Source organism: Mus pahari, chromosome 2, assembly GCF_900095145.1.
Source record: "Mus pahari chromosome 2, PAHARI_EIJ_v1.1, whole genome shotgun sequence".
Taxonomy (NCBI): Eukaryota; Metazoa; Chordata; class Mammalia; order Rodentia; family Muridae; genus Mus; species Mus pahari.
The window spans coordinates 27,826,512-27,852,231 of NC_034591.1; the positions used below are offsets into that span (position 1 = coordinate 27,826,512).

The following is a 25,720-nucleotide window of genomic DNA, read 5'->3' on the forward strand; positions in this document are numbered from 1 at the left end:
CAGGATGCTCCAGCTCAGGCACTCTGACAGGATGCTCCAGCTCAGGCACTCTGACAGGATGCTCTCTAGCTCGGGCACTCTGACAGGATGCTCNGGCACTCTGACAGGATGCTCTCTAGCTCGGGCACTCTGACAGGATGCTCCAGCCGGGCTCTCTGACAGGAAGCTCCAGCTTGGACTCTCTGACAGGATGCTCCAACTGGGGCTCGTTCACAATCAACATGGAGGGTCAGCTTACAGAGCTCAGGCCCTTCTTATCTGGGTCTCAGCCCTGCTACAATGTGCCTGTGAGTGGAACCGCTGACCTCAAACTAAAACCTACTTCCTGTAGGACACTAGGTTTCTTTTAACAACATAACATTACCTTTGTGAAACGCCAAATCGAAAATCAGTATTAACGAAGGTGGTCACAAATGACTCTTTTCCACTGAGCATTAAAAATAAAAATTAAAAAATAATAAAAAGATGTCTCCAGTTTTCATCTAGTTCGATACCTAGTATGTCCCAGGCTTTTGGCACATCTGCCTTTACCTGAATGGCATGCTTTCCTTTGACAGTTTGTGTCCCCACACAGTTAACTCTCAACCCTTCCTGATGCTTCCCCAGCCCAGGACTGGAACAGACTGTTACAACGTACTTCTTTATGTCATCTAACCTGCCTGTTGTCCCAATGTACACAGAATCACATTTGTCACTATAGGAATTGATAGACAAAACTCTAACCATGAATCCAGACCAGGGAGGGTCGCTGTATGCGTCACACGTGTCACAGAAGCAGCTGGCTAAAGAGGAACATTCTGGAATTAAGAATAAACTAGCCCAGTAGTCATTTCCGCTGTATGGGTTTTGCATAGTATGATACCAACACAAGACAGAAAGCTCACGTTCCGACTTGTCTCCCAAATGCTAGTTTGAGCAAAGTTAAAGAGATTCCTTTTTCCTGAAGGACGTGTCAGTGCCTTAATAAACTTGAGCTTTTATGCTTTACGACTGCCTAATGGTCTTTTTCTCACAACCCTTGTTAACATGCACAGGAAATGTTGCACGAAATTAAACATCTTTTGATGTAAAAATTAAAGGACAGAGTCACTGTACTTTCTAATAACGGCAAGACTGGACTGGTTTCTGGGCTTGTTCTGTTCTGGGTGTGAGACAGGGTCTCACTCTCTGGCTGGGACCTTACAGTGTAAGCTCTACTCACACAATAAGACACCGATTCCCTTGCTTCACAAATAGACAGAGGTGTTTGAGACCTTGTCCCACTCAAAACGCTCCCATTCTAAGCATCACCATGGTCCACAGCCAGTGCTGGAAAAGAACTGCACCAGCTCCTAACTGCTTTCCTACCAGACAAACTCTCACCAGTGGTCCTGAAGTTGACATGACATGGTTTCGCCTCCCCAACAGGAACATTCTCATCTCAAATTCTATACCTTTTAATCTCCTCCTCATCCTGTGTCAAAATCCACCTTTCCCATGCTCCCTCTCCCCATACCCAGGCCGCCTGCTTGGGTAGCCTCTGTCTTTTTCAAGCAGTTACAGGCACTAACCTATTGCAGAGTGCTTTCCCCACTCCATCGGAATGCCAGTTCTACGAAGAGAGAGGGTTTCCATCTTGTTCACTGCTCTATCGCCTGTTCTATCCACTCACAGAATCTGGTTCAGTGGCTTCAACCACTTACTTGCTAAGTCCCCCTCCCACAAATCCCATCTCTCAACCCCCACACTCTGGGTCTAAGTGCCTATGTTCTTGCTCAGTGAACAATAGGCAGGAACCACTATATAGAAGGAACAAAAAAACCAAAACCCAAAACCAAGCCCCTGCTTCTCCCACTGAGCCTCAATCCAGTCTTACCTCTCTCAGTTAAAAAGGCTTCCACTGGATCTCTCTCTCTCTCTCTCTCTCTCTCTCTCTCTCTCTCTCTCTCTCTCTCACACACACACACACACACACACACACACACACACAGCTGTCTTCTTGATGCATCACACCTAACCTATCAAAGAACCCCATATCATCCCTTTTCAAAAATGTACCCAGGACCTGGGTCACCAATGATGGCTCAGCAGACACTGGCACGCAACATCGTACGTTGCATCTCTGAGAATCATGTGGTAGAAGGAGAGAGATGGCTCCTGAAAGTCTCCTGTGGCACTGGCATGTATGCGTGTGTACACACAGAAGTAACAAAAAAGACCCAGCATCTAACCGGGTCCCCTAACTCCACCATCATCTCTAGCGCTCTGTCCCAGTCAACACAAGATCTTTTTTCTACCCAAGTTACTCTTCTCTCAAAAGTCAGAAAATATGAGAAATGCAAGCAACCACCCCCCCCCATAAGGAAGGGCTTTATCGAAACAACATCTTATTAATTGTCCTGCTCTCCATCTGATTTTTGTTTGGTGAGTTCAGGGACCACATTCGTGAAGGCAGGTGCACAAACACTGAAGCACCCTGAACTCACCTGACCTTCTGTGAACCCACACACAGATAAAGAGCACACATGCCCTCGCCCTGTATAACATGCAAGGCTGGGGTCTGGGGTAGGAGAAAGAGATCACTCTCGAGCCTTCCCTGTGTTCAGGAGAAAGCTCCAAGTGCCCCCAGCACAGTGTGAATTCGAATCCCTTTTAAGAACCCCACAGTAGACAGAGCCAAGCTGGGAGGTCAACGCAGCGTCTCCAGCTTCTCTCACCAGAGTCACTCATCACTTGTAAAGATGCACACGGTCTTCCAGACATGCAAAGGAACCATCCTAGACCAGGGAACCTATAGGAGCTAAGGACATGAATGACAGCCAGTGGAGGCTGCCAGGCAGACTGTGCACTGGGCTTCTGTTCTCTGAAGACTGTGCTCAAGACAGCAACACTGAGTAAGGAAGTCCTCTTGGTTCGTCCAATTCCACTGTTGTGTAGATGCCTGGTTGTTTTTATTTCTTCATGTCTACACTGAATTTCCCAGAACACTTTGCTAACGTCTAATAGCACCCGTCATCCAAAAGTCCTCAGGCGACCACGTCCCATTTGACTTTGTTGACTTGAAAAGGCTGCTAGCCACGCCTACACGTGATAACTCTGTGCTACCCTGTGAAAAATCTTAGAACTTGTTTATTAATCTGCAGCTCAATAGTCATTTGGATACCTTAGTACTGCTCGTTTCTTCAGCTAGAATTATCTGGAGGATAATGGCTCAGCAGACCCAAAGCCATTATTTTAATGAGACCCGTAGGGTGATCTTTTAGTGGGTTTATCATAAATGTCCATCCACAGGGCATACACACCAACTCCTGCTTGGGGATCAAGATGTCAGTTCTCAGTTGTTTCTTCCACCATGTCCTTGTGATGACATCACAGACTCTAACCTCTGAGACCACATGACCCAAATGAAACTCTTCTATATGGTGCCTTGATCATAGGGTCTTATCACAGAAATAGAAAAGAAACTAAGACAGCATCGGGTAGGGGAGGAGGCACCTCACTCTTCTATTACCACTTTTATAAAGACCTTTGCTTTTCAGACATTGCCCTGATATGTGGTGGTATTTCCATGTGGTCTCAGAATGGAGGCACTGCCTCCATTTTATAGATGAGAAAATAAATTCAGAGAGCTAAAATCAGCCAGGTAGTGGTGGCACATGACTTTAATTCCAGCACCTGGGGGGGGGGGGGGCAGCTGGATCAGAAAAACCCCTGTCTCAAAATACAAATAAACAAACAAATAAAAAGAACACACACAAAGCAACGCTAAAGTCATTCACCCATCTGTAAACAGCTTGGAAAGAGCGGAAGGAGCCGATGCTCACGCGCCGTCCTTTTAAAACTCATGGCTGATAGGTGTCTGCTATACTTGCTTCTCCCGCCTTAACCCCTCGCCCTACACGGCTGAAAGTCTGGGTGGGTTGGCTTAATGTGAAATGTCCCTCACAGGCTCATGTGTTTTAACATGCGACTCCAGTTGGTGGTGGTGGGTTCTGGAAGCTTGTAAAACTTGTAAGAAGTAGAAACTCACTGGAGGAAGTAAATCTCTCAGGGTAGGCCTTGGAGCTCATGGCCCAACCTCACTTCCGGTCAACCCTCTGCCTCTTGACGGTGGTCACATTTTATCGAGCCACATCGTGTCCTGCCACACTTTCCTGTCCTGTTCCCTGCTGTTGACTCTACCCCTAGAACTGTACAGCAGACTAACTCTCTCCTCCCTTAACTCCCTTTCAGTCACAGCAACAAAAGAAGGAACACCCGGTGCTTCTCTAATGGGGCCCCCAGCCCAGATGTCGCTGCCAATATCCCTTGCCAATTTGTCCCTATGGAGAAAAGACTGTCATGAATCAAGGAGTCCGTTCCTTAACTCTCTTCACCCCAGCCCAGATCCTTCCATTTCTACTCAGACATGCAGAAGCCAAACAAGTAGAAGAGGCACCACACTCCACGGAACCCACAAGGTAACACTGTCCTGAGACCAGCTTCTACTGGCCTTCATGCCATCCTGAGCTAGCTGCTCACCGGCTAAGGGAGGATTCTCACAGAGCCACTTCAGGGCCCTTCTACTGGAAGCTGTGTTTACAGAACTGCTGGGGGAACTGGGTGTCTCGCCATGCAGAAATGAATAGGGCAAAATGCCAATACAATAAATCAATTAGCCTAGCTTACCTATGGAGTTCTTATCTTCACTTATGATAAGACAACTGGGCATGGGGACAAAAAGAGCAGAGCTGATGATGGCTACATGTGTTTAATTGTGCTGTGTGACATCATCTGTATTTGTCCTTAGTCTGTGAACTTCCCACAACACACTAAAACAACACAAAATGAACAAATTAGAAACAGAATCCAAACATTTAAAGTGGGCATCGTGAAGGGGTTAATCTTCCTAACAACTTGACTGCCCTTAGAATCACCATGCAGACACACTTTGGGATGTATAACTACCTCGAAGGTGTTTCCGGAAAAGTCTAACTGAAAGGGGGGTGATCCACCTTGAATGTGGGTGGCACTGTCCCAGTGGCTGGAGATTCAGACTGAATGAAAAGGAGAAAAATCAGTGGAGTGTCAATGTGCAATAATTTGCACAATGTGACGAGCTGCCTCAGGTTCCTGCTTTGTGCTCCCCTCTCGTGTGCCTTCCCCATAAGGACTAGTATTTCAAACTGTAAACAAAAGAAGTCCTTTCTCTCTTCTTTGCCTTCTTTTGGATATGTGGTCACAGCAACAAGAAAACTGATACACACACGTTGGCTATCTCCTTTAAAGTATAACGTACATGTTCAAAGGGCTCCAGGCTTGTTTCTAGGCAAGAGTGCAGCAGGGTTACAGCAATCTTTATCAGTAGCCATCATAGAACTTTCCAGAAGCTCACTAAAAAAACTCTTTAAAAATAAGCTTACTCCAGCCTCAGCACCTCCAGGTCTTCGCCTTCTATATTTAGATTTCGGGGTTTTCTGTAGCTTTGCAGCCAACTTTGATGAAGATGCACCTGCCTTTTCATATTAAGAAAGGCTGCCACTGGACAAGCTCCATGTGCACAACAGATGGGAAGAACCAGTTCAAAGCTCTCTTTACCCGGAACCATACATCCACAAGCAGCAAACCGTTCCGTGAAGACCGGGTGACCACAAGAAGTACTGGGAGTGTGGGAACCTCTGGTGTGGGTGGCCTATAACCACCATCGCCCCCAGGCAGCGGAAAGCATGATTCACAGAGGACACCAGTCCTTTCTAGTGGTCACCTTCTGCAACTGTCCAAAGGGTCCACCTAACGAAAGCAGAGTATGAAAGCTAAGCCAGAGCAGAGTTCATCCTCTGCAAAGAGAAGACACGTGAGCCATAGCCCCCAATGCAATACAGTTCAAAGGAACATGCTAACTTCTTCAAAGAATGTGTGGGGCCAGCCCAGCCACAAGTCCTTTGATCTACCGTGGTGTCCTGCCTGCGAGATAGGCTAGGGCATTGGTGGCAAAGCTTGTGTGAGTAACCGACTAATACCTGCTTTGACTTAAGGTTCATTCCACAATATGGAACCCATACCTAACACGGCTTGTGAGACGAAAAGCCTGAGACTAGATGTCCCAGTGACTTAGGGTAAAGCCAAACCACTGTTCCAAAAAAAAAAAAAAAAAAAAAAAGCATTGAAATGACAAAGTGACTCTTGACCCCTAATGACAATCATCTTATACCCATAGGTCAGTGCCTTGCTCAACCATCATTAGAGAAGTTTCCTCCTGTAGCAGATGGGAAGAAATACAGAGACCCACAGCCAGACGATGTGTAGTGAGAGACCTTGGAACACTCAGCTCTAAATGCTATGTCTCTATCAACTCCCTCCCTGCAGGGCTCAGGGAACACGGAGAAAGAGGGGACAGAAAGAGTGTAAGAGTCAGAGGGGACAGAGGACAGTGAGAAAACAAAGTCCTCTAAATCAACACAAGCTCTGTGAGGTCAGAGACTGAGGCAGCGTACGCAAGGCCCGCACGGGTCTGCAACAGGACCTTGTCATATATATATATATATATATATATATATATATATATATATATATATATATCTCAAGGCTAGGGTAGTGTGATATCAAGCTTAGTATATATCAGGGGCATGAGTGAGTGGCTTTCTATCTCTTGAGTCTTCCCTTGGGCTCTTCTATTTGAGGTGTTATTTTTATATGATCGTTTATTAGTATCCTTTAGAAGCCTGTTTGTTCTCTAGTGAGACAGAAAAAGGGAGTGGGTCTGGATGTGAAGGGAGGTGGGAAAAACTGGGAGGAGTAAAAGGGACACCATAATCAGGATTTATTATGTAAAGGGGAAAAGGAGAGAGAGAGGGAGGGAGAGAGAGAGAGAGAGAGAGAGAGAGAGAGAGAGAGAGAGAGAGAGAGAATGAATGAGAATGTGGGTGCTTTTCATTCCTAAAACAACAAAATGCTCCCCCACCACCTTCCTTACCAAAAGTAACCTCTCCTTTGCCAGCTTTGTCAAACAGCTGGAACGCCACCATAAACAAGGCATCCGGAGCACACAGGACAGACTCAAAGGCTACAAACTCTTGGAAGGATATTAACCTGCAACATAAAATAAGCAAATGCACAAAGTCAGTCTCCCCTATAGAAAATAAAACAGCACAATCATATACACTAAAGTCACAAAATCAGCTGCCACGGTTGAACTGTGGCATCCAACTTCACAGAGCTAGCGGCAGTACCCAACGCTGGCTTGGGCATCCAGTGTGAGGGAATCAAAGGAAGAGGAGCTGGGAGCCCACGGGCAAGCACTGACGGGCCTGGGAGTTCTAAGCTAACCATCCTCCAGGCTTCAGGCCTCAGGTTTCCCTCCGCCCGTTGCTGGGTCCCGTGATTGACGCTTGGATACTTTACAAAGCAATGGCAAAATGCAGAAGCAGCCCCTTATCCGCCACACACAAGAACCTCGTAAGTCCCCGTTCATTACGGCAGCTCCTGACCACACGTGAGGTAGGGATGCTACACAGGGAGCTTCAGCTAGATCAGGCAGGTCATGGGACTCACGAAACGTCTGTAACAGTATACGGGAAAGGCCAATCCAAATGCAGGGACCAATACAATACAGTACAATACCAATACAATGAGAGTGGACTTACAGCAGAAAGTAAAAAGGGGAGGGGACTGCAATATCTCAGCAGTTAAGAGATCTTCTCATGTGGCAGTTCTCATGAAGTGCGGTCCCCAGCACCCACATCAAGTGTCTCTCAATGGCCTTTAATTCCAAATGGCCTCTTCTGGCCTCTCACCCACATGTGCACGCGCGCGCGCACACACACACACACACACACACACACACACACACACACACAAACATATATATACACACACACACAGAGACTCATTAAAACATTTTTGTACAAAAAGCTTTGTGACAGAAGTGAAACAAAAACTGGACCTTATAAAAGGAGGACAATTCAGCTGAGCAGGGAGACGAGGGAACCCAAAACAACAAAGTGAGGACATGCACGAGAAAACGGGAATTGTAAATGATTTATACCTGGAGGACGAAGCGCATAAAAGAATAGTGTGCTAGAGGGCCAGAGGTGGCCTTATGGGCAGCAAAAGGCCACAACACCCTTCTGCATGAAAAGCAGAGAGTGAGAAGGCAGGCGAATGTCACATGATCGATTCCATGCTTGAGGAAGAGCGTGACAGGCCACATGCCAGAACTCGCAAAGAGGAAAGGGCTCCACAAAGGGCTTCCTAGAAACGAAGGTCTATGCTGTATTATAAATGTTCAAATATTTCAGTAATCTACTGGGAAAGCCCAAGTCTTTGGAGGCTATGGGAGAAGAAAATGGGAGTCTTTCCATGTTTCTCAGGACGCTTAATTCCTCGGAAACTTCTATAGAGAAATACATTTGTTTACAAAGTTAACTTAGCTGCTTCACAGAATGTCCCCACAATGCTACAAAGGTAGGAAAACTCGGAGTGTGTCCCATACAGCATCTCCCCGAAACACATCTTTTGGAACAGGCTGAACGTTCAGGAATAACAAGTATTTCAAGAGAATACGTGTCCAGAATAGGTCTCATGGGAACACACCAGGACAAGGTGGGGGATGGGAAGGGGAGCAGGCAGGACTCAAAAGTCAGGAGGTAGAGCATACATAACCCGAGGAGTACAAGAGTAGTGTATAAAAAGCAAGCAAAATAATGCATAAGGAGTATGATGAAGGGTATTTTTTTCCCCACGGAAGGGCTTTACCAAGTCATGGTATTTAAAACACACACTTTAAAAGTAACTAGCCAGGTGGTGGTGGTGCACACCTTTAATCCCAGCACTGGGGAGGCAGAGGCAGGTGGATTTCTGAGTTCGAGGCCAGCCTGGTCTACAGAGTGAGTTCCAGGAAAGCCAGGGCTACACAGAGAAACCCTGTTTCAAAACAAAACAAAACAAAACAAACAAACAAACAAAAAGTAGCTTGATTTTAGAGATCACTTATCTCAAACTCCTTCTGCCTTTGAAGAAATAAACTGAAATGTATTGGCCTCTGACATTTTGTACTGAAGAGGTTTAGACTAGCTGTCCATCTGAAGAGAGCTGGAGAGGACAGGCCAACAGGGACATCCCACACAGAGAGGGCAGCAGATGGAAACAGATCAAACTGCATACAGAGGACATGGGGTAGAGCCAGAGACCAGTTTGAGTTGTACCAGACATCCGAGTCAGGAGATGGACCTCTGTGGGTCACCAACAGAGACACATCACCCCAGGTTTTTAGATTAAAGTCAAGGCGATGTCTCTGCTTATGAAGGACCAATGAGGAAAATGAATATAAAGGACAGAAGTAGTGATAGGCTTGAAAGCAGGAATAGAAGGACAGAACTAAGACATGAGCTGGGGCCACAGTGACCATGCTGGTCAGGAGGCGATGTCAGAGGAGAAGCCGAAGGATGGAAACCAGGAAGTTGCCACGCCTTCCTGTAAACTGATGAATTGTGTGAGGTGACAGATACACTACCAAAGGACAATGACCGTGGGAGCTTTGGAGGAGAAAAGGCTATGCAGTTCTGTGATGTTATCACCTGAGTGCAGGCAGTTTGGATGCTGGGGTGTGGAATGAATGGTGTCTCTCCAAAATGCTAACCCGCAGAGCCTAGCATATGAGCTTACCTGGACAAGGGCTCTGGCCACTATGGTTAGCTGGGATGAATGAGGAGCTATTGGGGTAGGATGATGAGCTGACCCAATGATTAGAAATTTGGACACACATGGACAGGGGTGGGGGAAACACTGTGTGAGGATTGAGGAAGAGGTCATGGTCATGGGTCTACACTAAGTCAAGGAGCACCAGAGATTGCTGACACACCAATCCCATCTTCCAGGAGTTGGAAGAAAGGCACAGAGCAGATTCTCTCTCATTTCCTCCAGGATAGAAGAGCCTCATGCTTTCCACCATCCAGGGCATAAAAAATTAAACTTTGAAAAAGTTTAAGACATACCAGTTTTAGTACTTGGTTAGAGTGCCTGAGAATACTTAATAGAGAAGCAAAGATGGGAAACAAAGACCTGGGTGGAAAGGAGTTAAAGAAGGGTTACTGAAGGCTGGACTGAAACTGTGATAAGCACCTCTGGTTATCCTCTTTAGAATGTCCTAATAGCAGATACCTCTGAGGAACTCAACGATTGGCCCCTCCCTTCCAAAGGACTACAGGGAGTGGGGTTACTGTTTCTGTTTGCTTCTTCCTTGCTATGTGCATCACTCCTTGGCCCCTCCATTTGCTGGGAAGTTACCAGAAGCTCTGCATCCACCCTGTCTGTTCACCCGGAGAAGGCCATGGGGCAGCAGGAGGAGGGTGGTTATCGTGCTGAGCCAGCCAGCAAGCCCAGTGTTAAATCAACCTGCAAAGACACCAAGCTCATCAAGAGAGCCGCAGTGTGTGGGGTGTAGAAAAGAAGCTCTTGTTCTGTGGACTGAATAAGGCTTAAAATTCAAATAAAAAGAGCATCTCGCCTGCTTCCAGATGACTTAAAAGCCCGGAGACTCTATAAGGGTGTAGTAGGTTCTTCTCTGCCATCTTAATGTCACTTCAAAACCATAACTGGCCAGTAAAGACTGGTATTTTAGGCATGTTACTGATACCAAAAAGGTATGTAATTTGGTAATCCTATTAGATACAAGCATGATACCTCTATGTAGGAGGTATACAGAGGAACCATGAAATCATAATGTACTATTGTTCATCAAGATCATTCTGGATTTTCCAGGTAATCTGACTAGAAGGCCATGGGAATAATTACACAGTACTATATTCACTTACAGAATGGTTTCCACAAACATCTATATTTTCATATAAACACTGCTTCAACCTTACTTTACAGGTTTAATGGGTATTAACATAAGTTACGAGGAAGAATACAAGCTTCATCAAGTTCAGACCTGGCTGCTGAGCTCACTGGCTTCCTTTTCCACCACCTCCAACTGCCAAATCTTCGTTCAGTGTATCAGATGCCCTTTAAAATAATCACATAACTCTGATCATCTCCAGGACAAGTATGTATTGAGAGGTATTCTATGTCTCCACTCACTCACAGCTAACAGTAGGACCCAGCCAATGAATGTGGGAAGAAACACAGAAGTGACATCTCATGACACGGCTACACAGGTTAGGGGACAATCGGTGTCTGTCTAAATAACCAGGACATTTTTCTAGCGTGTCATTTGGAATTTCTAGAGCACCAGGGCCACTGTTCTTTGCAACCACTTACAACAGTGGCAACTCTATAGCTGCTTAAAGTCCAAAAGTAACAGCCTAGACACTGTGTACCATTATAAAACACTCGGCCCAAGAGGAACTGGAGATAAAAATAGACTGAGTCGGGCAAGATCGGCTTGGGGGCTAAAATATCTGTCACTCTTGTCCAATGCAAGGGTTTGATTCCCAGCACGCACATAGCAGCACACAGCCATCTGTAACTTCAATCCCAGGTGATCTGTTGGCCTCTTCTAAACTCCTGCTCACCAGACCCCCACATGGTGCACATACCTGCAGGCAAGACATCCAAACACACACAATCGTTAAATAAATAAATCTTTTAAAAAAAAAATCAGTTTGAAAAATCGATTGCATGTGAATAGGTCAAAATGGGGCCCCATTTCTGTTTTAATTAGCACATGCTAAAAGAATATAGAATCCATTGTTATGGTTTATGAGGAAGCAGACACTCACATAAACAGATACTAGATGGCTACCTACCAACATACAACCACCGTTTTTAAAATCTGAGAAGTACAACTTTGGGTCTTGCGAACAATCCCAACTGTGCAATAAACAGGTCTTAGTCTTGTATAAGAGAGCTCAGATCGAAAGCTATGCTGTTCTGAGGAAGGAGAAAGGTAGGCAGTAACATCAGAGAACTAGACAGGTCAGTGAGTTCACAGAGGAAGACTAGAGTTGTGTTGAGAGAGGAGACAGAAAAAATCTTGCTGAAATCTGAATAAGACGGGATGGGGGAACATGGGGTTGGTCTCAGTGTGAAGAGGCAGGGAGAGGAGAGACTGCAGGACAGTGAGCCTGTGGCAGAGCTGAGGTGAGATGAAGCACAAAGCTGGGAAGTGGCGGGCACACTGCAGCATGGCTTCTAAGCTTCCTTGCTTGTGAGGTAGGCAGAGGCCAGTGCTGAGGACACGGGGATGAAAGGGGGGTTCTCTCTACTCCCTAAGACGGGTGCACCAGACGAGCAGCAAGTAAACCAGGAGCCAAAGAAGAAAGGCCTCGAGGAAGAGGCACAAAGGGAATCAGCTTGCTGAGGTGCAAGTATGTTGAGCTGTAATACGCACATCTGAGCTAGTAGCCAAGGCCTGATAGTTTTATTGACAAGTCCATGCATTCTCCAAAATATGCAAATGAGTAGAAAGGAAAAGGACCAGATGTGAGGATGTCTTGGTAGGATCCACAGAACCAAAGAGGCTTAGATGACAAAAAAAGAGTATCCAGTATCCAGTACTCATCTCTTAAGGACAATTTGGAAACAGAACAAGAGTCTTAAAATGTCACTATTCTTTGTCACAGTTACGGTTTCTACTGCTGCGATGAAGCACCATGACCAAAGCAAGTTGAGGAGGAAAAGGGTTTCTTGGCTTATACTTCCACACTGCTCTTCATCACTGAAGGAAGTCAGGTCAGAAACTCACACAGGGCAGGAACCTGGAGGCAGGAGCTGAGGCAGAAGCCATGGAGGGATGCTGCTTACTGCCTTGCTCTCCATGGCTTGCTCAGCCTGCTTTCTTATAGAACCTAGGACTTTCAGCACAGGAACGGTGCCACCCACAATTGCTGGGTCCTCCTACACCAATCACTAATAAAGAAATTGCTCTACAGGCTTGCCTACAGCCAGATCTTATGGAGGCATTTTCTTTCTTTCTTTCTTCTTCTTTTTTGTTTTGTTTTTTGTTTGTTTGTTTTGTTTTGTTTTGTTTTTTTCAAGACAGAGTGTCACTGTATAGCCCTGGCTGTCCTGGAACTCACTCTGTAGACCAGCCTGGCCTCAAACTCAGAAATCCACCTACCTCTACCTCCCAAGTGCTAGGATTAAAGGCGTGCACCACCACGGCCCGGCACTGGAGGCATTTTTCTTAATTGAGGTTTCTTCCTCTTCCTCTTAGATGACTTTAGGATGCGTCAAGTTGACCTAAAACTATCCAGCACATTCTTTGAGCCCATAATCTCACTTCTAGGGATTTATCATAGGAAAAATGTTAGTGGATGTGTACAGCTTTTATTCCTAGGAAGCCTCACAGAACACTCATTGATATTAGCAGAAACACTAAAACAAAACACAATAAAACAAAACAAAACAAAAAAATCTCAACATTTCAATATGTGCTAGGTTTACTAAAAGAACATTTATATATACATCACTACCTACCCACCAAAAATAATATAAACAAACCCATGGCATTAAGTTAAAAATCACTTAAACACGCTGTGTAGTAACTGATTCCATTAGCAGGGCCTGTTGGTACCTGCGTGCCACCGAGCCAAAGGCAGGAAGATCTTGGCCTGAACTCAAGGGGGAATCCCAGGACAGCTTGAGCTATAGGGTAAGACGCTCTAACTCAAAAAATCCAGCTCCAGAGAGCTCAACAGGTTGATAGTGTTTGCTCCAAGCTTGGAGATTCTTACAGATTATCCTGTGCCGGCAGCACAAGCACTCACACGCATGCTCACATGCACATTCCCCAAGATAGCGATAATCAAAAATACTCTAAAACTAAAAACAAGATAACAAAGCCAAGTTACTAAATATTTTTGTTATTAATTTTTGCTAAAAATGAACAAAAATATTTATATAAGCACAAAATCTGAATAAAATCTGAACCATGCCTATCAAAGTGTTAACCGTACATATCTGTCATTGAATTATTTAAAATATATGGCTTTGTTCTTTTTTCTTGCTCATAATTTCTATTTCTCTCCCGATAACACATAGACCATACTGGTTTTTGCAACAAGGAAAAAAAAATAAAATTTATACAAAAATCAAACAGCAAAAGTCTAAGCCTTGATAGGGGAAAGGGGGAGGGGAGAGAGAGAGAGAGAGAGAGAGAGAGAGAGANAGAGAGAGAGAGAGAGAGAGAGAGAGAGAAAGACAAAACTGAGAAAAGGAGCCAAGGCTCGGAGGGCATCACAGGAACTTCAATTATCCAAGGTGGGTAACTCTCCTCTCCTCTTCCTCCCTGCTGGGGCTCATTCCTGACCTGCAGAGGCTGAGACACCACGTGGTCCTTTCATCTTCTCTGGGTCCCTATCTCCAGGCCAGTTCTGTGGCTATGAGAATTTACACAGCTGCTCAGGAGGCTCTGATCTGCTCAGACTTTAGGAAGTTTGAGTGTAGACAATGCACCATATCAAAATCCAATTACCACTTTACTCCAATTCCTAACCACAAGAGGCCTTCCCAAAAATAACTTTTGCTTATTACCCCCTTCTGTGCGCTGCAACAGAAGCCAGGCGATTGTCCAGGATTAGTGGCAGAGATAAAAGTAAAACAGTAAAATCTAACTCCAGAAACAGTTTCCAGGACCACCCATGTTTAAGTATTGTGGTTCTGAAGAGGAGGAGGAGGAGGAGAAGGAGGAGGAGGAGGAGGAGAATCAGAATCTGTGTTATCCAGTAAAGAGCCATGGGCTCTATACTGTTAACATCTTTTAATAGCATTTTGGCTTTCCCAGCTCTGTTCCTTGAATGCCTTGCAAATAATCCACTGGACAGGTAAGGTGCCCCCACTCTAGGCTACGTATGCCCTAGACATAAAGGACGACAACTAAAAGAATCTGGGTCATCAAGGAACCGCTCTTCAGTGGAGGGGTAAAGCAATGAGCACAAAGGGCATCCCAGAATCAGGTGACAAAATGCAAAGAAAAAGAGGACAGATGCCTGAGAGCTGTGCTGGCGCCCCAGGCCCGGAGACTCTTCTTCACTGGTGCGATGAGCCCCAGCTCCAGTGCTTCTAGCCTGTAGGGACCGAGAATCAACAAGCCATTCAGAGTAGAGGCCTGGATGCTTTGTCTGAATGGTTAGCGAAGGCATATAGGAACCATGCAAGGGGCCTAAGAAAATTCAAGACTAGCTATAGCTAGCCTCCCCCGGGGTAAGATGACAGCCAAAGAGTGGCAGGGCCGTTCGAAGACTTTCTATCCATGTACTACAAACAGCATCTCTGCAAAGGGAACGCAGACAAGTGTCATGTCTTGCCAGAGTTAGAAAGACCCCGTGAGCCAGTACCGCATAGCGCATAGACCAAGCAGCTCTAGTTGACAGCTGCAGAGAGGATGTGGCCATATCCAGGATGAGTTTGCTAAGGCAGTCTGGAGGATCATGTACTAGAAGTCCAGTTAGGGCTCTGTCCCCCTCGATGACACCTGGAAGCCTGTGGCTGCAGGAACAGTGGCACTCAGAAGACTGATAAGGGCTTAAGGTCGCCGTGGATATTCGAACTGCCCATTACGTAGGTGACAAGGGAGGTCACACATAAACACTTTTATTTTTACAGGCTGGCTGGTGGTCAGAGAGCATATGAAGGCGTCTCCGCCTTAATTATGCAAAATCATACGCAAGCATTAGTGGACGATTAACATTTAAAACACGCCCATAAGAAGAAACGGTGCTCTGTTTGGTTTTATGTTCCAAGCTAGCGGGAGTCAGGTGGAGACTAGACCTAGTTCTAGCCTTACCTTAGCTTCGCCATCCAGTGGCCTCCTCCCCTGGGCGATGAGGGGTGTGTCTGTCTTGCCTATCTTCCCTCCCCCAGGTGGGGGTCCTCCGGCCTCAGGGAATCTTCTCATGTCCACCCTGGATCCAGCATGGCCTCATCCGGCTGGAGGCCAGGGTGATTGACTCACAGCTCAACTGAACTCTGGTTCAAACCTCATTGGAGGGTTTGCCAAGGGCCTATTTAAAGTCGTTGGCTCCAGTGAAACCCGGCAAATCGCATACCATTCAACCAGGCAGGCTACTGCCTGGCTCTAAAATGCTATGAAAGATTTTTATTACTGATTTTACTGTGTTGCTGTCATGAATTTGGTCTATAAATACCACCTCTGCATACATCACTGCCTCCGTATTGACAACGGCAGATACATATATAAGCTTTCGTACCTGCGAGCTTACCATAGAGAGTGACTCCTCTACACTGCTAACCCTACCTATGTGGCCACAGCCTTATAAATCACCCCAAGCAGCACTCAAGCGACTCAGACTGACTGTGTCAAACAGCGGGACGGTATTCCTGCACCTTCAACATGGGCTTCCATGCCGGACGGAGGCTGGTAACCAAGCAATACGAATCACCTCTCATGGTTCTCCTTTACCGATGGTTAACACTCATCATGCCTTCTGCCAACTCAATTTTTATACCCCATTCTCTCTTTCTTTTCCTATTAGGTAGCTACTGCCCAGTGGCCTTGGAGGAATCTGTTTCTACCCCTAAGCCACAGCCCCAGCATTCTACCTTTCAAACTTTGAGGTATAAAAAAGATCTGACTATGGTCAATTTCACCCTAAAAAAAAAAAAAGAACACCAAAAGCCTTCTAAACTAGAGGCAAATTCCGTCTCCACCGTCTCTAGGTAAATAAGTATCAATGGTAGAAAATGTCTCTAAAACCTGAAAATTTGGGGCCAGCAAGACGGCTCAGCACCCTCCTCTGGCCCTCTGAGGCATCAGGCATGCATATGGTGCACATACATACATGCAGACAGTCACACACAACATATAAAAACTTAAAGATGCTTTTGAAAAAACCCTGAAGACTTATCATCTATTACATTATACCAATTGCATACACTTACAAATACTGAGAGGAGAGTGATACGTGTATATCACAAACATACATATGTATATATTACATTATTAATATTTTAAGATTACCCAGAGATTTTTTTTTAAGGAGAAATGTACTGAGCTTAACAGGGAAGGGAAAAAAGAAAAAGAGCCCACTAGGAAGCCCTTATATTAATTTCTATATTGTCTTTAAGACAACACTAAGGAAAAGGGGAGGGTAACTAGGTAGCCTGTTGGAGTAATGATTTACCCTAACTGCAGGGTTTTTAAAGCACTGATTCCTACATCTTTTCTGCTCCTTTAGTTAAGGCTGGTTGAGAAGGCTTTGACTTTATTAAAATAGCAAATGAAGGATAATGGGAAGATTAAGGCACAGAAAAGCAATCACTCACTGAAAAGCCAGCAGGTGAGCCATCTGTCAGCTGGCTCTAAGTGGCCACTAAGGCTGTTGATTCTCTCCAGTCTCCGGTTCTTGTCTCGCCTTCCCTCCAAAAATGGAGTGGCCAGGCAGTGAAGGGCGAACAAACGAGGGAGAAAGAATACAGTGGGAACGAGCAGTTCAAGTGGGGAGGTAGGGAGGGACTGGAGGAGCTTTTCCATGGCCACTGGTGCATCGGCTGAATGTTCCAAGTGGCTTGTTCCTGTACCCAGATGAACTCTGAATAATCAGACCTTTTAAATGCACAGAGACCAACCAACATGCAGAGCACACGCCGCAAACTCTTAGCTCATCAAACTGCAGCTCCCTGGGCTTAGAGGGGAAAGGCTCTTAAAGCATCCGAGGCTCTACGTCAGGTGTGGCCGAGCAGGGATTTTCTTCATGGAGAATTTCAGTACAAGACGGTCCTGCCTCTGCTCAAACCACATTTAATGAAAATCCAAATTGAGCAGGATGAGTTTTATTGGAAGTCACTGACTGCTGTTCTCAGTGGATTTTTCTGAGTGTCTGAACCCAAGTAGTCATAATTAAAACAATACTCTAAAACTAATAAAAGTCCCCTAAGCATACACAGGAAGTCACAAGGGCAAATAGGCTGGGGTTTTTTTTGGTTGGTGGGTGGGTTGGTTTTTGTTTTGTTTTGTTTTGTTTTGTTCTGGTTTTGCCTCTGCCAATGGTGAATTTCTGTTTCCTCACTCAGCTTTACAGAGCATAAATAATAAGCATCAACTGAAATCATGCTTCAACATATTAAATCAAGTTACACCGATTTCCCATGAGAAGCATTTTTTAATTGCTTACAAATATTTTAGCATTTTCTTTTATTCAATTGTAATTTCTATGTTTGGGATAAAAGTACACCAAACTCTCTTTTGGTGTGAACGTAATATAAACCCCATGCAAAGCAAAATATAAATGACAGGAAAAGCCCCTAAAAAAACATACAGTGATTCGTGGTGTGGACAAAAAGCAATAAAAGTACCCGGTCTTAGCCAGGACACCACCCCAAATCCCACATTAATATCTGCTGCGCCAGCTGAATTCAAATTAACCCAATTTTTACATGTTAATTAAACCAGCTATTTTCTTCTTATTGTATTTTTGCTTCTTAAATAGTAGAGTCTAGGAGTGATTCCCAACAGACTTGTTCCAACAACAATGACGTATTCATTTACTTCTATTGTGACCATACAATACAGTAACTGAGCAGTAATTTTTCACAGTCAATTACATGTGTGGTTCTTTATGCTTAAAGATGCTGAAATAATGTGGACTATAGAGCCATATGCCCAAGTCTCTAGCCTGCCAGAGGCAGTTGCCTGGGTAACACATTTTCTCTCCAGTTCAGCATAACCCTTCATTGAATATCATTAGGTGTCATTAAATAGCAAACATTAACATGAACTTCAATATACGACTTGCACAGAGTCATTTTCCCCATGTAAACAAGTGTCCCATCAGTTACAATAAGTTTAAAACAGATTATGATTTTCTATATTTAAGAACATGAAAAAGTACCCACGTAACCCTCGTGTTGATCCTAAATTGAGTTTGCACAAATTGCTGGTCAAATGAAAATTGAGACTTAGTTTCAGGGACAATACTTCTCATCAACATCATCATAACTTCCCAGGTAAACAGAGAAGGGTGAGGTGTTTTCAATTTATTCCAAGTTGAAAAAAACAAAAAAAGAAAAAAACAAAACCTACTAAGTCTCCTATGAAAGTGTTACATTCTTTTCTAACAGGAATGAAAGAGAGGATGCCCCCACCTTCAGCAACAAAAGAAATGCAGAGATAGATAGCTTAGATATCAAGAGGTTTCGAAGCCAATAGAAAGTGTGAGCTGTTTCGTGCATCACCAAAGGCCTGCTTCTCCATGGACTGATGCATAACTAAAACCTGCATGCACTGAAGGCGTCCAACCTATTTTCCAGAGCAGACACATTCTGAAATCATTAACATAATAAAGCATGTATCCATCATCTCAATTATCTCACATAGTTAAGATATTTTAAATACTCAAAATTTAGTGAAGCGCCTTAAAGTTTCAATTACAGGAATAACTGGTTTGTGCAGAGTGTTCTAGAAAAATGCCTGACTTAACATAAGTAGCCCCGTGCATAATATTTTAAAAAGTCACCCTAAGGCACCAGGAGCACGCATCTGTGTCTACAGAAGCAGTTTTTCTTGCTGTAAACTGTCTCAGATTACGTAGACACCTCTTCCCGATTGGTCTACCCCTCCCAAATCACAGAAGGGTGTGGCTTTTGAGACAGATCATGATTGCACATAAACTCAACCTCTCAGCCTACCCACAGCCACTATTTTTTCTCTGTCACTGCATTGCAAAGAGATACCAAAAAAGATACCCAAGTATCTACTTTGAATGGAGATTTCTACAAAGCAATTAATAGGAAACAAACTGTTAGAGAGATGAGAGGGACTGGGAGGAGAGGCAGGGGAGGGGGGACCTACTATTGGGATGTAAAATTAATTAATCAATTAATTAATTAATGGGAAAAGGAGGAACAAACTTACTACAAAGGTAAATACATCTCTGAACAAATGCAGCCAAGGAGTATAGGACCCTACCAAGTCAGATGGAGCTATGGCCACACCCCTCTAAATGGTGCCACAGGACAAGCTATAGTTTTAAATCAAGTCAAAGCTGAATTGCATCAACTGGAATGGCTGGGAAGGGTAGCCCAATAACGTTAAAAAAAAAAAAAAAGGAATGAAAAGTGAAATTAAAAAGTGGTTTTATGTTTATAAAATTCTAATTAAGTAGTTATTTCTAGATTTTTACCTAAAGTTCACAATAAAGAAAACATTCCTTCCACTCCGCTCCTAGGTCTCATAAGGATTATCATTTCACTATAGGAACAAATTTTGCTTTAAAATTGACAGAAATCTGGACCCCAAAATGTGAATTTTCCACCCCAAATTATGTTTTATTACACAAAGAATCTCAACAAAATGTCCTGAGAATCTCCGGTTATAACAGGGGTCACCCTGTGTACTGGCTAGTTTTGTGTCAACTTGACACAGCTGGAGTTATCACAGAAAAAGGAGCTTTAGTTGGGGAAATGCCTCCATGAGATCCAGCTGTGGGGCATTTTCTCAATTAGTGATCAAGGGAGAGAGGCCCCTTGTGGGTAGGACCATCTCTGGGCTGGTAGTCTTGGATTCTATAAGAGAGCAGGCTGAGCAAGCCAGGGGAAGTAAGCCAGTAAAGAACATCCCTCCATGGCTTCTGCATCAGCTCCTGCTTTCTGACCTGCTTGAGTTCCAGTCCTGCAACCTTTGGTGATCAATAGCAGTATGGAAATGTAAGCTGAATAAACCCTTTCCTCCCCAACCTGCTTCTTGGTCATGATGTTTGTGCAGGAATAGAAACCCTGACTAAGACACCCTGAGATGTAGATTTCATTTAAAAGCATCACAAGAATTTATTAGAACTGTCTTAAACCTGGGTTTATTTAAGTTTCCATTTTATTTTATTCCGTGAAGGCCAAGGAACAGAAGGAGGAAACGTGTCTGCCCACCTGACACGAGTGCTCAGCCCCGCCCCTCACTACCTATGCATTACTTCACAAGCATTTGTTTCTAATGACCTCGATCTCCTGAGGCCCGCAACTACAACACTGAGCAGCCCTGGCATGAGCAGCAGTAGGAGCTGTTGAAAGTGCTTCCCACTATCTTTGCGAAGTAAATTAAGCTACAAGGCTCTGAAGCCTTTGCCTAGATAACTACAGAAGAGGCACCTTAGCCTTCTTATGCTTTCTTTCCCCCTTCCTGATGTTAGTGACTCTTCACTTCCTGTCTTAAAAGTAAATAAAATACCGAATCGGACGAACACTAGATCAGAAATCTTGAACTGCATTTCAGCCAGCTCTCAGGTTCTTTCGAGGCTTGGCTAGTTTGTTTCTGGAGAGAGGGGGAAAAAAAATCTATTACTTTAATGAATCTAAAAACTAATTTGAAATTAATAGCCTGAACCATGATGGGTATGAGGAGATGTAGCTGCATTTACATCTATAGAAGGCAGGAACTAAGCAAATATAAACCATAGATGAACAATTAGTAGGGATATACTGGGGATGGTCAGGACGAAATATCCTCAATGGCTTGCAAGTTAGGTCCCTTGCTGGGGCGCTGGGAACAGGATGGGATCCTCAAAAGAACTATAGTTAAGTGGACTGAAGTAGAAAGTATGAAGCATTTAAGATGTAACATAGAAAAACAAACCCCAGAAAGTATGAGTGAAAACTAGCGAGATGGAGAAAAACCAGGAAAAGGAGCCTGAGATGGAGCAGGCAGAGAGACTGGAGGAAAGCGGCAAGCACGGTGTGCAGAGAGTGAAGAGAGAAAGTGGTCCAAGAAGGGATGATGGATCGCCCATGCTGACCTGCAGGCTAATATTATCATTGGAGTCGCCGTGCTACTTAACAAGGGCCTAAGGTCTCGGAGGTGCCAACACAGGCTCAGAGAGAGCAGGTCATCTGCCTAAGGTCTCGGAGGTGCCAACACAGGCTCAGAGAGAGCAGGTCATCTGCCTAAGGTCTCGGAGGTTTCAAGAGACCTAGTAAAAGGCAAATGCTGTGCCAGCCACTCCTACGGTTCCTTCCACTATGCGATGCTTTTCCTGTGAAAAAGATCCATTTTTTCTGATGGCAGGAGTTGAGAAGTTACATATACATGCATACATACATACATACATATATACATACATGCATACATACATACATGTATGTTGCAAAAACAGAAAGAAACAAAACATCAAAGCAACCCTAAGAAGTGTTTGGTGCACAACTATGAGCACATATGAGCACCTCTGAAGGGCAATTCAGTACGTGTCATGTGGTGTCCATGTTTCTCGCTAACAACTGTTTGTTTTATATATCAACTTGACTAGGATATGGGGACCCAAGACAAAACACTGCTTTGAGGTGGATCTAATGATAAGATTGACATCTTCCTACGTGGACCTGCTGCTCCCAGTATGGTGGGCATTATCCAATTACCAAGGCTTGAGTGGAACAAATACTTAAGAGCAAAAGAGAAGATCATGGTCTCTTAGCTGAGCACTTGAGCTGCAACACAGACTCACCACAGATGGAGAGCTACTCTGTGTGTGTGTGTGTGTGTGTGTGTGTGTGTTCAAGTGTATCATCTGTGTGCAAGTGCTTATACACCAGTAAAAGTCAGAGGACATTGGGTGCCCTCCTCAATCTTTCTCCACATTTTTTTTGAGACAGGGTCTCTCACTAAACCATGAGTTTAGACTAACCCACACTGATAGTCATGGAGACTAGGTAACCTAGAGTTTAGACTAACCCGCACTGATAGTCATGGAGACTAGGTAGCCAGCAGGCCTCGGAAACCTCATCTCTGCCAACCTAGAATTGGGATTACGACACAGCACCATATCCAGCTTTTTATGTGGGCGCAGGAGCCCGTACTCAATGCGGTCCTGAGCCTGTGTGCCAGTTCGCAGATCTCCTCTGGTCTCAGAAGAGAAACTACCACAACTCCAGTGGCTCTCCTCAGGCTCCAGAAAGCACAGAGGTGAGACAGAGGGTCAGCTCGGGGGGCCTGTAACTAAGAGCTGACTCCGCATAGTAAAACTATACCTACTGACTCTTTCTTTGGAGAACTTAATACACACACAAGTGCCTATAAAACACTCTAGAGTGTTTGTCTGTGGGGAAGGGATGGGGAAAGAGCATTTATTAGCTGTCTGTTCTGTTTAAGAAGCCAGCATAAACGGGAATATTAGTATCAATTCACTTATTGAGGAAGAGAAGTATTCTGTGGCAGGAAAAACTAAAGACTCCAGAGAATGGGTAACTCCAGAGAGGATGTCACTCAGCGAAGAACAGAAGCGAACCAGCAGATTTTCCTTCTATGTCACAGTCTGGATTCTGGGACCATATGTTTTACATACAAAAAATGCAATTAAGTCTAAAGTCCCCCCAGCCCCAAAGAAAAAAAAGAAAGAAAAGAATGCCGAAAAATTGAAAACAAACTGAAATGAATGGACCTAACCATTTATCAATGCAGTGGCAAAACCACACAGAGCAATGGATTATTTCAAATGCCCTAGAACACAACGCTTTAACTTGGGACATTTCGTGGAATACAGTATAAGCACAAACAGCTGAAAAGAAGTCTTAATCTTCATTCAATATCTGTTAGAAGCCACACAGGTGCTATTATTTTGAACATCTGCATAATGCAAAGAGGCAGTTCCGTGAAGGAGGCCAGCAGCCAGGATTTTCAATGAAAGAGCGACAGAGAACCAAAGAGATAAAACTACTTTGAATTTAGTAATTTATCTGTGAGTTAGAAATATTAACATGAACGGAAAACTCACCTCCACCCACTCACTGAAAAGATCGTAGGCAGGCAAAGTTAATGGCAACCTACTTGCCAGCTAAGGTTCTATACTACTTCATAAAGGTTAAGAGGCTTGGCAAAGGGATATCCGCCTAAAACCCCAACCCTTGGGGCTGAGGCAGGAAGAGCTTGCAGCTCTTGCCTTTTCTCCACTCAAAACTGAATAACCCTCAAACTTTCACATCAGACTGCAACTCAGGTCTTACTCCCAACAGCTTTACTAAAGCCCGTCGTGTACAGTTTATTCTGGGAGGTGACTCATGAACCAGAGGGAATGTTAATAAGCCCTAAATCCCCCAGTGGTTTCCATCTTTTGTGCAGCTGTGGCACTGGGCCATTTGTAAACAGCAGATTTGAACTTCCAGTGCTGAAGGCTGTGGACAGGAGGAGGAGGGGGCTCCAGATCGTGGCACTGGTGCCTGTTAAGGCCTTCTCGCTGCATTCTAATACATGAGATGGCATCACACCAATGAGGAGGGGACGGCCAGGCTCATCATTTTATGAAAACCACCTTCCCATGCTAGCAAGCTAGCATCATTAGCCCACTCCAGAGAGCTCCATGCTTCAGGAGCCTGCCCCTCAACACTGTTGCCTTGGGTATACATTTCCAACACATGAGCTTTGGGGGACACATGCAAACCAGGGCAGTTTGTTTCAGGAACTCCTCCTCACACTTTCAGTGAAGGTCATTTTTAATGGAATGATTGTCACATCCTGCTCTAACACTGACAATTGCAGAGTAACAGATCCGTGACTAGCTTTATGCAACAGCGGTTACATTTACTTGCCTTTCTTTTATAAGTTTGTATTTCGATTCCAGTGTATGCGGTCCAGAGGAGTCTCCACAGCACTCCGTGGCACTCAGCACCCCACCTTCCTTGTTCCTAACACCTTATCAGCCTCAGCTCCCCTCTGCACCCATCTTTTTAGGTGCCAGACCGGCACTGACTCCAACTCCACTCCAACCTGAGTCCTCAAAATTTTTAATATATTTACCCTTCGAATCAAAATAGTTGCAATGCATTATTGATTTTTTAAAACCCAGACACTTCCCACACCAAGGCCCTCCGAGTCACATTGGCGTCGCTTTTGCTAGGATCTCTTGCTCCCCCTTCTTAGCTGCCCATTCCATGGTCAGAACTAGACTTTAACAGTCCCCAAAACTCCTTCATCTCAATGTTTTGTTTCTTGCTTTGCAAGCACTGTCTCTTCGTTTTCTTGCTCTCTCCCTCTGTGCCCCAACCTCAGCAGCTTCCATCCACAGGGAACAAGGTAAGTTATTAAGGCGACACTTCAGTATCACCTCTAAGTTCTCTGACCCCAGCATTCATTTTGTCCCCTACAGAAAATAAATCCAAGTGGGGGCATAGCTCAGACATAGAGTGTTGGCTTAGCATCCACAAGGTCCTGTGTTCAATGCCCAGTCATAGCNCCCCCCCCCGCAAAAAAAAAAAAACAAAAACGGAAAATATATATTATATTAAAAGTGTTCCCTATGTGTCCCATACCTCTATGAAATATCCCATATTCTAGATTTTTTTTTTACAGCAAAGACCTCAACCCTTGCTATACCCAAATCCATGCCAGGGCTGGAACAGCTAAACTTTAAGAAAACATCTAGCACTCCTATATTGTTTGAAGGTGGAATGATTCCCACAGGCCTGTTGTGTTTAAATACTTGGTCACCAGGTTAGGGGTGGGGGTGCTGTTTTGGAAGGTCGTGGAACCTCTGGGATGTTGACTGACTGACTACCTAGCCTGAGTAACTGTGGCAAACCTCGAAGGTGCCAACCACGTCTGAGCTTCTACCATCATTCTGCATGCTGACCCGTCAACTTGTGAATGTGCTGTGCCTAGAGCTCCTGCCACCACAAATGGCACCATGGGGGGGAGGGGGGGGCTTAGCTCTTTTACCCTCCCTGACAAATAGGTGCTATCTCCTGAGACAAACAAAAGTAAGTCCTTCCTCCTGTCTTCTTCCCATCAGAAGAAGTAAGCTGCTTCTGTCAAAGTTATGAAAAGGACAGTACATACACTCACTGGTCTCAGTGCATACACTCACTGTTCTCAGTGCATACACTCACTGTT

The 25,720-nt window shown here is 44.6% G+C and overlaps 1 protein-coding gene across 2 annotated transcripts in view; it reads right to left on the bottom strand.

Annotated features, from left to right (window-relative positions):
• Positions 1-25,720, bottom strand: part of Slc25a13 (solute carrier family 25 member 13) — a 179,779-nt gene that overhangs the window by 101,664 nt on the left and 52,395 nt on the right. For both annotated transcript variants that reach the window (XM_021189155.2, XM_021189161.2), the window contains exon 4: positions 6,932-7,047. In XM_021189155.2, coding sequence (XP_021044814.1) covers positions 6,932-7,047 — 116 coding nt within the window. The remainder of the gene's footprint in view (positions 1-6,931; positions 7,048-25,720) is intronic.